The 17,084-nt window shown below is 31.2% G+C and overlaps 1 protein-coding gene across 5 annotated transcripts in view; it reads right to left on the bottom strand.

Annotated features, from left to right (window-relative positions):
- mtSSB (mitochondrial single stranded DNA-binding protein) overlaps positions 1 to 8,854 on the bottom strand; it is a 30,834-nt gene extending 21,980 nt beyond the window's left edge. For 2 of the 5 annotated variants that reach the window (XM_076481224.1, XM_076481223.1), the window contains exons 1-3: positions 8,682 to 8,854; positions 4,600 to 4,720; positions 1,394 to 1,490 (exon numbers count right to left, since the gene is read on the bottom strand). In XM_076481224.1, coding sequence (XP_076337339.1) covers positions 1,394 to 1,490; positions 4,600 to 4,635 — 133 coding nt within the window. In that variant the 5' untranslated portion in view covers positions 4,636 to 4,720; positions 8,682 to 8,854. Of the gene's footprint in view, positions 1 to 1,393; positions 1,491 to 4,599; positions 4,721 to 8,487; positions 8,553 to 8,681 lie in introns of those variants that run through there. The other 3 variants (XM_076481225.1, XM_076481221.1, XM_076481222.1) reach the window with 3 other exon arrangements.
- Positions 8,855 to 17,084: the final 8,230 nt, after the last annotated feature.

Genomic DNA, 17,084 nt, shown 5'->3' with positions numbered 1-17,084 from the left:
ATCGATATCAACCAGGTCAGTAAAAAAGAGCAACTTAGTTCACGTACTAGACTGATATAATTGTACACAACTCAAATGAACTTTAATTTATATGTTCAAGAAATTATTTTTGAATTCTCCTGCTTGTAACTTAAAACCTCTCTCATATTAATAATTCCATGTCAGTTACCTTAATGTAATACAGGTGTCTGAAGAAAGAATTTTGAACATAATTTATTTCACTCAAATGGCAGAAATAAAATCATAACTTTATTCAGTCTTTATATTAATATTCCTCAAAAAGGAGGGACAAAAGCATGAAAAAAATGGATGTTGTATGGATTTTCAAACAAAGAGGGAAAAACAGGACTCAAACTTGCATGAAATAATAAACTTTATTGTAAGCAGGTACTAAAATGTCAGAGATCTCAAGCAGGTTTCATCATATTCTTTAGTTTGAATTATAATATAAACAATTTCTATATACATAAAATTAAAGGATAGGAAAAATACATTGTACCTTGAAAACTGTGTTTCAATAGTAGAAACAGATGAAAACTCAAGAAATTGCCATATTCTTGTTACTTACCTACACAGTTTTCTAGTTGTTTCATACTACTTGTAATTTGTTTGTTGACTAGACTTATATTTTGCCAGTTCCTTGCTTCAAAGTCCAGTCATTGGTCAATGCACTAACTCTAAAACATTACATCATCTAACAGGCTAATTAATTCAAATATAAAAACAAGAGTGTGCAGTTTAATTCTGAAACTCATTAACTCTTAAATACTCAAAGTCAGTCCACTGGTCAGATCCTGTATTAGACAATAAATGTTTACCATAATTTTAAATTTACATGGATTTGACTGAAAAAGACAGACACTTCATTCTACCTTTTTGAACTCGATATCACTTATAACAAGTGTATCAAATCCAGTCAGTGTTTTCTTATAGGATGATGTAAGTTACGTAAATTAATCTTCAGTTTAAATCACTTTGTGGTTGTAAGAAAGGTTGATTAATACGTTATTTTAATTATTACTGATAAATGATATACTACAGTTATGGAAATAAAACTAGTTCCCTAATGAATGATTGTTTTGTTTGTTTGTTCTTTTAATTTTGCGCAAAGCTACATGAGGGCTATCTACACTAGCCATCCCTAATTTAGCAGTTAAAGACTAGAGGGAAGACAGCTGGTCATCACCACCCATTGCCAACACTTGGCAATACTAACAAATAGTGGGGTTGACTGTCACATTATAATGCCTCCATGACTGAAAGGGCAGGCATGTTTGGTGTGACAGGGATTCGAATCTGGGGCCCTCAGATTATGAGTCAAGCACCCTCACCATCTGGCCATACTGGCCCTCCCTAATGAATGAAAACACTGAATGTAAAACTGTAAACTTACTTTTCTCAGTATATATTCTCTCTTCACAAAAGTTTCGAAATAATGGCTTCATAAAATTAACATTTTTAGGGCATTTCACATTTTGTTGAAGATAAAGCTGTAAGTAAAACAAAATAAACAACTGTAGACTGTCAAAAAAACTAATGATTTCTTTATTTAATTGATTAATAGTTAAATACTGTCTGATCATATTCTATAAATAGTTGAGCTATTATTATTATTATTATTATTATATACAGATATTTAAATACTGTATGGTCAGAGATCTTTTTTAATACAAAATTTATAAGAACATCCAATACTAATATTTTAAAACATTTCCCTATAGATTTGCTTTTAAAAGAGAACTATACACAAAATATCTAACTATAACTGACAGAAGACAGCAATGAAAAACCCTTTGGAAGTTTTTAATTAATATCTTTTAATACAGCATACAAGAAAAAAATAATCTTACCATGTACTTACAAGATTATGAGTTTCACAGGAAACAAAATAAAGGGTTAATGTTTTATTGTACAAATATACATTTTTGTATATATCTACTTATTAAATAATATTGGTTGAACTACATGGAACACACAAAGCTCCTGCATTATTCTTTCTTGCCACTAAATCATACTGGCACATACAGCAAATATTGTTCTATTAAAAAAAAAAACAAATTCATCATAAATAAACATGATTTAATTCTCATACATATTTTTCAAAAAATAAATTAAAAATAAAGAAAACGAGTAATTATAATTTGCACATCAATATAAGATGACCAATGTGTACAAACTCTGTAACTGCTTCTTAAAATATAGAAGTGTTTTCTAAATGTTAAGGAAGAATTATGTAACTATTATACAAACAAAACTAGTGTATTTAGAGTGAACATTGAAGTACCAGAAGCTTCTAGCTTGTGATTAGTTTTGAAGACCTTCACAGTTTAGTTTTATTTCAAAGCAGAACTACAATTAACAGAATTAATTTTAAGTAGTTGAACCTTTTCACGGGACAAAATCCTTGTCATTGCTTTTCTTGAGTTCCATTCAAAATTTTATCAATACGTTTGGTATCAAATTATATATTGTAATTCAAGCTTCAATATGATGTATGAGATAATTTCTTAATTTAAAAATAAATATAAAAGAACACACCCATAGATCGATTTTTGGAGTCACATGGTATGCTGAATGTAGTACTGGCCAAATTTCGATGTTTGTGATGTCAAAATACTAAGTCTATAGTTTTGTAGGAATTAGGAACTCGACTTACTGATACTGACAAGCTAAAATATCTAAGATATAAAATATTTTTCTGAGATATGGCTTATGTACTGAATCAAATACAGTGGCCTCATTCATCTCTTTCCATTTTTGGAAACAGTCCCTTACATACACTTACTTCAATACATGACATGTGAATAACAGAGAAAATAACAAACAAAATATAAATTACTAATGAAAATAAACATTAGATATATTTAGGAGGTTCCAGAGAGCACAAAAATAATATTTGAAGTTTTTCGGATGAAGAAGAGTTTTTTTTCATCATAACATGAAATCTCTTTGCACTCGGACTAGCAATGAAACAAACTTGATATTCTCACAAGCAAATCTTTAGTACAAAAACTGATTTCTTGTATACAAAGAACTTATAATATTTACTAAAGGTCTACAAACTTTTGTGAAGATTTGCATAGAGCATTAAAATTTACAGTAAAAATACTTAACATGTGTGCACATGAACTGTGGCATATTATACCAAGAATGCTGCAAAAGGATTAAATAAAATAAAATACAAATTCTGTATATCCTTAGACTATATATTCTAAGATTGATTACTTCTCTGTTAACTATTATTACTTCTTTTATTTCTAATGTAAGCATGAATATTACCATAAATTTTGACTACTTCTCTGTTAACTATTGTCACTTCTTTTATTTCTAATGTAAGCATGAATATTACCATAAACTGTGACTACTTCTCTGTTAACTATTGTCACTTCTTTTATTTCTAATGTAAGCATGAATATTACTGTAAACTGTGACTACTTATCTGTTAACTATTGTTACTTCTTCTGTTTCTATAGCATAAGCATGAATATTACTGTCAAGTTGTGACTATTTCTCTGTTATTTCTTCTTATTTCTAATGTAAGCATGAATATTACCATAAATTTTGACTACTTCTCTGTTAACTATTGTTATTTCTTTTATTTCTAATGTAAGCATGAATATTACCATAAATTTTGACTACTTCTCTGTTAACTATTGTCACTTCTTTTATTTCTAATGTAAGCATGAATATTACTATAAACTGTGACTACTTCTCTGTTAACTATTGTCACTTCTTTTATTTCTAATGTAAGCATGAATATTACTGTAAACTGCGACTACTTATCTGTTAACTATTGTCACTTCTTCTGTTTCTATAGCATAAGCATGAATATTGCTGTCAAGTTGTGACTATTTCTCTGTTAACTATTGTTACTTCTTCTGTTTCTATAACATAAGCATGAATATTACTGTTAAGTTGTGACTATTTCTCTGTTAACTATTGTTACTTCTTCTGTTTCTATAACATAAGCATGAATATTACTGTTAAGTTGTGACTATTTCTCTGTTAACTATTGTTACTTCTTCTGTTTCTATAACATAAGCATGAATATTACTGTTAAGTTGTGACTATTTCTTTGTTAACTATTGTTACTTCTTCTGTTTCTATAACATAAGCATGAATATTACTGTTAAGTTGTGACTATTTCTCTTGTTAACTATTGTTACTTCTTCTGTTTCTATAACATAAGCATGAATATTACTGTTAAGTTGTGACTATTTCTCTGTTAACTATTGTTACTCATTTTGTTTCTACAGTGTCTTCAAATTTAAAAATACCTGTTAGACAAGACAAAGTACTATATGAATGGTTCCTAAGGCTACATTTTCTAAACAGGTCTATGAATTACAAGAGGATATAAAATTATAATAAATACTTAACGTCTTAACTAAATAAATAATTACCAGGTACTAGGTGACAAGAGGCATTAAAAATGTTAGTACATTATTTAATAAGTTTGTAGCTATGTTTTTGAAACTTCAATATTACTTACTGCATAGAATCAAAATAAATGATTTTCTTGCCTAATAATGTAGTTTTTCATGAGGAATATCTAAGAAAACTAAAAAACGATATACAAATGAAATCTTTTAAACTCACCTGTTGACGAAAACATATCACTGCTCTTTTCCACATAATGTTTTCAGGGTTTTTCCTCAGCTATTATAACTTTTGAGGATGAAACCAATATTCAGCAAGATTTTATATTAAGTATATTTTTCTATAAAAAAAAAAGTGATACATTATGATAGAGGATCATAATTATTATTTTACGGAAATCAAGCTTCCAATTAAATATGAATGAATGGATATAGTTTAAAACAAGAGCTACTTTTTATGGGTTTCATAAATAATGTATGTTATTTTATTTATTTTTGCTTTAATTAATAATATTTGTTGTGCTATTATATTAAATGTAATTACTGTTTATTATTACTTGTCATTTATTACTAAATTTTCATGATAAAAATCGTTTTATTGTTCTCGATTGTTAACTCAAAATGTTTATTTAGGACTAACCAAATCTCTTTAGCTGGTCAAACCTCATGAGGTATTATTGGATTTACAGCCAAAAATATCAACAACAATGGGGATACTCAACTGATTTAACAATGCAGTCTACTTTTTAAATCTCTTATGGCTGTTCTAACACAAATACCTTGTGAAAAAGTAAAAAATATAAAACCAGTCTTTCTTTTTCAAAAACTTATCTTCCTTTTAAATGTGTAAACAAAGGTGCATTCAGGGTTTCACTACCGCTAATGGTGATTTGTTCCATACATCAAAGAACCCTGTTATAAAATGAAAATGTCTTAACTAGGGCATAACATTTTTTACCACAAATGTTTAACTTTTGTCCTCTTGTCTTATTGTATTCAGAATATAAACTAAATTACTTGCCTTTCTCCTATCAATACAAAGTAACACATAAAGATTGACAAACATTACAGTTTGTTGAAATCTTGGTATAAATTTACTTTTATAATTCTGTTTCTTCATTTATCTAAATAAGAAAGTGAAAAAAATATATAACTGTTAAGCCTAAGTTAAAAGAACTGATGGAAATTAAGTTTCAATGTTTTCTCAGTTTATTTCCCAATGACAAAATTTCTCTGAAAAAGTAAGGTGACAGAAGGCAATTTTAATTTAAACAAATGAGGTCATCTTAAAAAATATTATAACAATGATTCAAGTTAAATATTACACTGAGCACCCACATATCTACTGAAGAAAATATTTGTTAAAACTAACAGCATATATCACATAAACATCAAATTTGAGCTTTCCACGAAAAAATATCAAAGCATAAAAAACAATAATAGTTTTGGACCAGATATTTCTTTCCAAGAGCTTTTAAAGGGGTTAAGGATTAGATCTATGCACCATTTACTAATATCTGTTACAAGTCCTTGAATAACAGGTAGGTGTCAGTAGGTTCAAAGTTGGCAAGTACTGATTCTCTTAATAGGGAAATAAAATTCCCCTGATAACTACAGGCTTATTAGTTGTATATTAGTGGTGATAAACGTTTGTGAAAATCTGATAAAAGATGCTTTGAAAAATCACTTAATAACTTCAAATAATCAATACAATTTCTCTTAGGGAAATTTTGCCTTATAAATCTTTTTAAGTACTTACCATTTCTGTTAATGAGGAAACAAATGTGGACTTAGTATATGTGTATTTTAAGAAAGCATTCGATTAGGTACCAGATATGTCTTGTTAAAAACATTATCTCTATAGATGTGAGAGATAAGATTGCTCATTGTATGGATATATAGATGGATGGCAGAAAGCAGATGATTGTTATAACTATAGTTCAGTACAACTGCATTAAGTTCACAAAGTAGGATATCTTAGGCCTTATTTTTAGAACCTTTATCCTTTAATTTATATCAATAGCACAGATATATACATATACATAGGAATGATCATTAAATTGCCTAAATTCATGATGATATTAAGGTTTCAGATGGATTTAGATTATTTGGTAAGTTGAACAAAAATTAAAGATGGCATTTAATTATAATAAATGTAAAGTAATATCTTAGGATTATTGTCATTTATGTTATAAGTACAATTTTAATAGGATGACCTTAGCAATGTAATGGAAAAAAAGCCTTGGAGTAAGAATTAATTAGTTTCTTAAGTTATCAAAGTAGTATGTTGTTGTCAGTGGTAACACAAATAGTATTTTGGATTATATCTACAGAAATATTGAATGTAACTCTAAAAAAAAGGTTATATTTTCATTGTAAATGTCATTGATTAGGACTAACATGGAGTGTTGTATTGTTTTGGGTTCATTACCTGAGGAAGGGCATTGAATTGTTGGAAAGGCTATTACAATGATATTTGGGGTGGAAGGATTATCACATAAGGACAGGTAAAGTTCTCTGATATTGTTTTCTCTTGATAAAAAGAAGAAGGGTAAGAGGGGATATGAAAAAGATGTTTAAAACTGTTAAGAAAGTTGATAATGATGATGTATCGTCATCTGTCAAACTTAATGGTGAGAACAGTGGGACAGAGGGGTATATTTAAATTGTGGCAGGGAGGGAATTATCTTCAAGTAAGTTTTATTTTACTGATGTGGCAGTTGGTATTTATAAAGGAATGTTTACAGATGTGGTAGAGGTAGTAAGTATAAAAAAATGATTGATAAACATTTAAATGATAAAGGCTTTGACAATGATAAATGATTCAATGTAGTTCAATTAAATGGATGGGTCACCATACACTAGAATGGCTAAGACGTACCTTGTTGTCCTTAAATTTTATTAACAAACTGGTTTTTATCTAGACCTTCAAAGCTTAAACTTGTAACTTTCAATATTAAATGTGACAGAATTTTGTTGAAATTCGTAACAACTCTGAATGTCTTTATTAAAATTTATACTTTCTAGTTTAAATGTCTAAGCTATTTCTCTCAAGTGAGGAGCATCACATCCATAATGAAGAACCATTTGGTCCTTCAAGGCAGTTTGTGCAAATCAACAAGAGAAAAATGGGAAGCAAATTTTAAACCTCCCTTTATTTTTCTAGAAATCACTGATTACTTTCTTAAAGCATAATTAAGTTCTAATAATATCAACTATTGTAAACAGCAAATCATTCTACAAGCTTTTTTCAGTTTTACTTTCATCAGCAAATAATTACTAGTGCTAAGACTTCTGTGACTGCTAATAATTAGGAACATATTTGGGAAATTGGTATGTAAATTAATTCAATTACCAATTCTCACATCTTTTTCAAATTTTCTCTTTCAGTATTTATTTATTGGAATATTTTTATAGAACTTCTGCTTATTTTTGTTAAGATGGTAATTTTGTGAATTTTATTACCTTTACTTTCAGAAAGCCTTTGATAATTTGATAATCTCTTCTTTTTACAAGAAAAAAATAACTTTACATATCTTAACATATCCTCATATAACAGTGTTGCTGGTACTTATGTGTACTAGATTCATAAACTTACCCTAAAACAAACTTGGACGTTACCAATGATCATGAATATTCAGTTTTAAAAAAGTAAATATTTAAAAAAAATCTTTCTTATAATATAATCATAAAATTAGAGTTTTTAATTTTAACGTAATTACGTTTTTCAAATATGTATATTACATGAACCAATATCTGCTTATCAGTAGTTAACAAAAGTCCATACTTCAAATCTTCCAAACAGTATGAAGCTTTTGTTTCAGAATTTTTAAAATAATATTAATAAACTTAGTTGAATACTAAAGCTCAACTACTATACAAACTTTTTATAACGACTAAAATACTAAGAGTACAATTTTCAAATAAGTACTTATTATATAATGATATATGAAATGTCCACTGTGTAGCCAAATACTATCTCACTCTAATTTTCAGTAAATGTTTTTAACTTTATTCATTTAATTTTTTGGTTTGAATAAAACATGGTTTGTATTATTTCTCATCACGTAAACAGTCTGACTATATAATTAATATTTATGAAGTTTACCAAGCCTTTCCAAGTTTTTATCAATTATTCACATTATTTATGATATTTGTCCTGTTATACTATACTGGTAACTAGAGTAAGTTATAGTCACATTAGCAGCAACAATAAATGTACAACTAGATAACATTTTCATTGATTATAAACGTACTTTAATATTCGGTTATTTATAAAAAAAAAAAAAAAAAATTACTAACTTGTTACTTGATTGCATACAACAGCATATCGAAATGAAAATTCACAGAAAAATGTTTGTTGGACCCCAAATCGACAACTTAATATACTTCCATTCGTTAGGTACTAAACAAAATCGGAAATACTGTGTTCGCGGTTTAGCAGAACAACGTGCAGCACCAAGCCAACGCACTCCCTAACATTCCGTAAAATAGGTAAACTAAAAAGCGGAACATTTACCCAGAAAAAATATTCCTTAGGATGAATTTAGAAACAACATGTAATACTTTAATTGATTGAGCTTCGCACACACCATATGGAATTTTTAAATTCATATTTTAAAGTATACTTCTCTTTTTGAAACTTTTGTCAACGAAAGTATAACCTCTTATTAACAGTATGCAAAGTAGAAAGCAGAATAATCAGATTTTCCAAAGACTAACAACCATATTTATTAAGAGCTATTGAAAAGTAATATTCAAAAAGCTGGCAATATAGAAGTCAAGAAATGTTCAAAATCCTTCTATGATTTTTTTTCATTAGACGACAAGAAGAGACAGCTTTCATATAACCAGATGTGCTGAAAACCAGCATGATTCCCGGAGCAAACATTCTCGCCGGGTCCCTATTCTTTCTCTCTCTCTCTCTTTTAATTTTAAAGAACTTATTGTCACGCATTTACTATTATTTATCTATTTTAATATCGACATTTTTTAAAGTTAAACTTACATTTTAAAATATACATAACTTATACTGTGAAATTCCCGTCTATTGACTAAAATTTTAGAAAATTCTCGAGTGTAAGAATCAACAATATATGTGAACACATAAACAATGGTGTATCGTGTATATTGTTGTGCAAGCTGAAATTTCTAGACACTCTCCTCACGCCCATAACCGACGCGTCGCGTCAAGAGACAGTTTAAATTATTGGTTTGCATTAGTAGATGTGCTGTAAACTTCCGAAGATATAACTGCGATTTTTATAACGTTTATCAATCGAGAACTTCAGATACTTGATCAGGAACGTTTATAGATTTCGAATGTATTTTTAGAAAATATTATGTAACTTCAACGGTGGATAATTCAGCGTGTGGCCAGCAAGGAACGAAGAATACAGAACTAGCTAGCTTCCAGGTAAATTACGTGTATCTACATCAACTCAAAATTGATTTCTCTTCATGAATCCTTGATAAGATATCAATGAAATTCCAGACGATATAGAAGACTCAATACTGTTGCTAAGTTTGTGAAAATTTTCTGCATAGATCATTATTTGTAATAATCGTTATTGTAGAATGTATTATTGTTTGTATATTAAAATATATTTGTATTAAAAATACTGTGTGCATCAATCTTGTTGGTAAGTATCATAAATTGGTTACATATCGACATTTATTAAACTTCTAAAACTAAATTATAATTTAAGTCAGTTTCAGGCTATCCAAAATTACCATATATTATATAATAAACTGAAGGTTCATCCGGGATAAATTGTAATATGTAACATTACTAAAAAGAAGATCCTAAATTAGAACATAACGAGCTCACACACACAGCAAACTAATAGCAGCAGTCATTTCAAGCTCTCAGTGTAACCCTAAAAAGGTTAATAAAGTGACAACAAATATCTATTAAATGTAACAAATATATATGAATTATTACTCAAATTAGTATTTCACTCATCCTTAGTCTATCAAGCACCTATATGCCAAAAGAAAAGTCAAAAGCTATGTTATTTATGATCAAATAAAGATATAACCCAATGGTATTTTGCGGGCTTTATGGCATAACCAAGTTTCATTCGCCTGGAATCCTGGGAAGTTGCTGCTTTTGCTCCTCCCCCTCTATTTGACTGGCCAGAATATAGTCTGTGCAATTTAAGTTTGAAAAGGGAACGAATTGCAACAGAGTTTATTTCACTACAATGCGTTTTCTGAGATCCCCTAAACAAAATACTAAAAGTACTAACAGCTCCCAACACGGATGTGTTTAATTTGCATAAAACCAACATAATCACCAAATATCTTTATATTGTAATATCTTTACTTTTAGATGACATATCTTCCCAAGCTAAGATTTTAAAATGGGGAATCTGAATATCAAGAATCACATGGAAGACATGAGTTTGATTAAATGTAAGATCGATTATCATACTTCCAGTGTGCTACTTGTTAAAAATATGTGAATGGTTAGAGCATTTGATTCCACTTGATAATATTTAACCCAAGTAATATTTTTGTTACGGTAAAACTGAAAACATTATTTTTTGCTGTTTTTTTTTTTTTCTGAGCAGAAGTTTTGTAGTTCTTACATTTACAAGTCACTCAGACCTCCAGGAAGTTCCAAATTTCACGAGTGGTTGGAGCAACTAATGGCACTCACACCCCTATCAAATTATCAAAGGATTTCAAGTTTTTATACTAAAACATCAATGGGTTCTCTTAATAGTATTGCAAACTCTATGTTACCATAATTGGATATTTAATGTTTGGTCGAGTTGCAGGATCTGTATACAATGCAAGGGTGTTGCAGAATTTCTATTTATTCCAGAAGACTTTAACCTCACAATATGAATTGTCTCTTGCACACGTAGGCGTCCGCAAGGAGGTGCACTTGCCCCTCCTTCCGATTATCATTTTTGTTCCCACAGTCATAAGTTTCATATGATTTTGTTATCTTACCTCCTTCTTTAATATACTTTGTGGACACCCAATGCCCACAGATTCATATATTCTTGGAGATCCAAAATACATTTTATAGACATGGTTAATAAATGCATGCAAACACAATGGTCATTTAATAAAACAGGAAAATAATAACAATTATGCACTTTGACCTACAAGATTCTCAATCAAATGTGCTATAACACAAAACTGCAATGGTTGCAGTCCGACCAACTGTATAACGAATTTTAGAGGATAGTTAGAGTTAACCTGCTATGGACTGGCATCCCTTCTAGACTTAAGTTACCATTCCCATTTTCGTGTGCCATCGAAGTGAAACAGGAATTTAGTACCGACTCTTATACATCTTATCGGCATAGAATGAAATTACTTTAAACTAACCCTTACTTTTGTTTGTTTCGTGTTAAAACTCGTTAAATAGGCACAATTTTCTTGTGCCTATTATTTTACTTTTTAATACCACATATACACCATTAATATTGCTTAACCTCATTTATAGTTTTATCCGTGCTTATACTCACTGTTATTCTAACAAAAGATGAATAAAATTCCCTTTAACACAAACGATACTTTATTCTTAATCACAAAACCCGAGGTGAAACAGCGATGCAAATTATTGCCTGACAGCAAAGGCCATAGTAACTTCAAGAAACGCTAGGAGACTACCGTATTTATTTTTATAACGTATAACTTGACTATTTCAAAACAACTTAATTTTCTAAGTATTTTATTGTTGTTTGCATAGTTATTGTGAAACTTCTTATCTTATCCCAACAACCTTCATGATACGTTAACAGAAAAACAGGATGAGTAGATTACGTAATGTAGGTGTATTGGGAAAGATTTTTATTTATAAAAAATATTGCATTTGTCGTTATTTGTCTATACAGGCTCTCGTACTCATCAAAGGCAGATCGGGGATTACAAAGAGTCCGGGAAAATTATTTTAAATCCAGATTCAACAAAATGTAAAATACTGTACTCCATGAGGAATTTTTTGTTCAATTTTGTTTTTGCACGAGTGGAATTCCTATACACTCCCCTGAATTTAACAGTGTCTCCAATGGAATTGTGGAGGATATGATGAGTTCTCGAAACAACTGAATTAATTGCTGTGCAATTCTTAAAGTTTACAAATGAAACTAAAATATAGTCTGCAAGTTTTTCACTTACAAACCACCGATTATTGCTTTCAATACTGGTTTTACTAAAGTACAGGTCTATATGCCCACAAAGTTACATCAACTGAAACTAATTTAACCAAAATAATTTGAAAAGTCTATTTTATTGCTCAGCCACGCCACATTGTTGCCTCGCTGTAAGCGATTAATAGGAAACCTAGTGCTACATTTAAATGGTGTTTTCAAAAAAAAAAAAAAAGGAAGAAAGAGAGCGAGAATATATCCCAAAATGGGTTTCGCAAATTTAGACAAAAAACTGACTACCTGGTCAGGCTTACAGAATCTATTATTAATAGATTTAATAAAGAACAATGCATTGTTTCATGTCTTCTCGACGTCGAGAAAGCATTCGACACAGTTTGGCACAAGGGTCTTCGGTACCGCATGTATGAAATGGACATACCGTAAGAAATTATTCGCTGGTTATTCAACGTTTTGGACAGTAGAAAACGTCAGGGAAAGCTACTCTGAATGTTCCTCTCTAGAGGTGGGCGTTCCCCAGGTAGGGGTGATTAAACCTATTCTATACATCGTGTATGTAAGCAACATGTTACTAAAAGACCCTAATTCTCTTCCCAATTCGCGGATGATGTTGTGGTTTGGAAGAGTGTCCTCATACCAGATATATTAGCAACAGGCCTACGTAAAAGCCCCATCTTAACAACATCATGGAATACTGTGAAAAATACAAAATTAAAATAAACGCTCCCAGAAACCAGCTAGTTGCATTCACAAAACATAAACATAACCCACCAAAACTATATATGAATGGAACATCGTTTCAAACTTTTAGGCTTATCCTACCATTCAAAATTAACGTGTGTGCAACATGTAAATAACTTAATAACAAAAATTTGGCAATGAACAAATTATACAAGAAGTGTAACAGACAAAAATCACGGTACCACACTACACAACATTATCAAAATATACAGAACATACATACGACCGCTCGTTGAATATGCATATCCGACATTGAACAATATCGCACCGAAGTGTCTAATAAAATTACAAACAATACAACATTAATTTTTAACAGCAGCTTACAAAGTACCACGCAGCACATCGTCCAAATTTATGCACAATTATACCAATATGCAAATTTTAGCCGATAGACTCACGTATAACATTCTAAATTGGCCCGGCATGGCCAGGTGGGTTAAGGCGATCGACTCGTAACCTGAGGATCGCGGGTTCGAATCCCCATCGCACTAAACATGCTTGCCCTTTCAGCCGTGAGGGCGTTATAATGTGACAGTCAATTCCACTATTCGTTGGTAAAATAGTAGCCCAAAAGTTGGTGGTGGATGGTGATGATTAGCTTCCATCCCTCTAGTCTTACACTGCTAAATTAGGGACGGCTAGCGCAGGTAGCCCTCGAGTAGCTTTGCGCGAAATTAAAAAAACAAACAAACATCCTAAATTACTTTAGTAAAAATTAGCACAGAACGACTTATTATGTGTACTAGACCGCTTTTACCTACATGATGTAAATAGACCTAAACACCTCTTTTCAGTAAATATCTTTCTAAGAAATAAAAAAGTCAATCAGGCCACCTAACACTAGACAATACCTCGCATTAGTTTTAGATTAAATTAAAAACATTATTAGGGTATATATGTTAATGTTCTTAATTTAAGGCTACAACTTTTTAAAATGTAAGACATTATGGAACTATTAGTAAGAAGTAGTGTTTATAGACAAATGTATCTGAAAAGAATACATGAAAGTTGTCCTGAGAGGTGCCAGAGTAAGTGCGGTTAACTTTGACCCTCATGTAGCATTTCTTAAATACATTCATTAGAAGCCGTGCACCAACGTAGAGGATGAGGAAAAGGTTAATCAAAATGACCTTTGTAGGTCATTAGATCTAAATCCCGATAAAAGGAGAGAGAGAAAAAATCAAAATGGAGGAAAAGGTCCAAGTAAACCTGACCCTGCCTAGTCTATAAGATCAAAAACCCGACAGGAAGAAGAAGAGATTAAAATGAGGTAAACGTCAAACCCTTCCAGGTCCTCAATGACCTGAAAACCAGGTCCTGAAACATGAAGCGAGCGAAAATCCATTAAAATTATTTTACTACTATTTATACACCATCGTTGTATAAAAAAACAACAACAGGTATTTTACGTATAAATACGCGTTGATGAATATTTCTTCTGAACAAGTGCAATTAATTTCGGAACTGTTTGTGACCTTACACAACCGAATGAAGTGAAATACTAAGGAATGAATCATTTGCAAGTATTTGTGACTAAATTAAACGAATAATCTAAAAATTACATTCAATGCTACTGGCATTATATTCAAGGACTCGATCCCGAAAAGGCAAAGACCTTGAATCAGTATTTTGTGTTCCAATGACAGTTCTTAAATCATTAGTTCAGAAGATGTCGAATACCTGATCCTTCCAGATTATCAACGACTGAAACATCAAATATCACAATTTTTCTATGAAACACAGACCCACAGGTAATTTACCCGGTGCTCTGACTGCCAAATTCACCTTTACAAATTATGCATAACCCCTAGCATATATGTATACATAACGTAAATGACATCAAAGGCTTTACCGGAAAGTTACCTAGCAGATAAATAATGAAGAATCGTAATTTGTGTGAATTTGTCAGTGCAATCTATACTTGTACACCTCGTTTTATAGTCATCGCTTTTATAGACAGAATAAGACAATTTGTTTGTGTTTAGTTCTTAAATAAATATAGAAAAAAGTTAAGTGTTAAACGGTCTCTTCACACACCACCACCAATAGTCTCACTTTTATAAATATGGGAATAAAAGAAACATGAGGTTTAAGAACTTAGTGATGACTTATCCAAACTGACTGCTCCATTGTTTAGTTGTTTCATACATGTATTAATTATTATTACTTTATGAACGTACACTAAGCTGATATTCAATAAAGCGGAAAGAGTGCGTTTTCATTCAGCAAAGCCACTTCGGGCTATATACTGAGTCCATCAAGGGGAATCGAACTCCTGATTCTAGCGTTATAAATCCGTATATTTACTGCTGTACTAGCGGGGGACAAAGCGGAAACAAAACTGTGTGGATGTACATATCAGTATTGTGTAGCATTTATTTATGACAAGTAATACAATACTCATAATTCTTACAACGTTTCTTCATAACAAGTAATGTAATACTCTTCATTCTTACAACGTTTATTTACAAGTAATGTCACACTCTTCATTTTTACAATGTTTCTTTGTAACAAGTAATGTAACATTCCTTATTCTTACAACGTTTCTTTATAACAAGTAATGTAACACTCTTCATTATTACAGCGTTTCTTTATAACAAGTAATGTAACACTTTTCATTCTTACAACATTTTTAACAAGTTGCATAACATTTCTCATTCTTACAATGTTTCTTTATTACAAGTAATGTGACACTTCTCAATCTTACAAAGAATGATATTTACCCCGGTATTTTATAATACCTAAAGGATTAACATATAATTAAACTTCGTTACAAAAATTTAGAGGGACATGTAATTTGCATGCTACCAATTGTGACACAAGTAGTTCGTAAACTACCTATTATGGTACATGTACTTGTTCAATTATCCACTGTAACAAGTGTTTGTTAAGCTACCCAACGTGCGACTCGTAATCCGAGGGTCGCGGGTTCGCGCCCGCGTCGCGCCAAACATGCTCACCCTCCCAGCCGTGGGGGCGTTATAATGTGACGGTCAATCCCACTATTCGTTGGTAAAAGAGTAGCCCAAGAGTTGGCGGTGGGTGGTGATGACTAGCTGCCTTCCCTCTAGTCTTACACTGCAAAATTAGGAACGGCTAGCACAGATAGCCCTCGAGTAGCTTTGTGCGAAATTCCAAAACAAACAAACAAATAACAAAGAGTGTGGCTAGATTTCTTCCAAAATAGTGCAAATAATTCATTACATTATAAAATAAATATTCTGTTTAAGTGGTTATTTTGAAATGTTACCATCACAATGTTATACTAGCAATAGGAATTACACAATTAGAAAAAGAGTAAAACCGAGATAAAATGGTGAAAGCAAAATCAGTGTCTCTTCCAAACGACCTTAGCTGAGCCTAAGAGAACCTCGGAAATGGTCATTTCAAATCTAGAATTGTTGACTAGAGGGAGCACAATTAGTAAACAGTATTTGTTTTTGTTTTGAATTTCGCGCAAAGTTACACGAGGGCTATCTGCGCTAGCCGTCCATAATTTAGCAGTGTAAGACGAGTGGGAAGGCAGCTAGTCATCACCACTCACTGCCAACTCTTGGGCTGCTCTTTTGCCAACGAATAGTGGAATTTACCGTCACATTGTAACGTTTCCACGGCTGAAAGGGCAGGCATGTTTGGTTCGAATCCCCGTCGCAGCCTTGTAATGGCTGATAGTGTGCAAAACGCCATCGAGGGAACTGGATATGAATAGCTAGAGATCAAGTCGAAGTAGTGAGAAGTAATTGTAAGAACAACCAACATGTTAAACTGAGATTTTATGAAAACTAAACTTGCCTGAAATGAAAGAATCTAAGAAGAAATTCTGTTTTACGTTTCA

This window comes from Tachypleus tridentatus, chromosome 13 (genome assembly GCF_004210375.1).
Source record: "Tachypleus tridentatus isolate NWPU-2018 chromosome 13, ASM421037v1, whole genome shotgun sequence".
NCBI classification, from domain to species: Eukaryota; Metazoa; Arthropoda; class Merostomata; order Xiphosura; family Limulidae; genus Tachypleus; species Tachypleus tridentatus.
The sequence above is the reverse complement of the archived record's forward strand: the minus strand, read 5'-3'. Positions and strand labels throughout refer to the sequence as shown.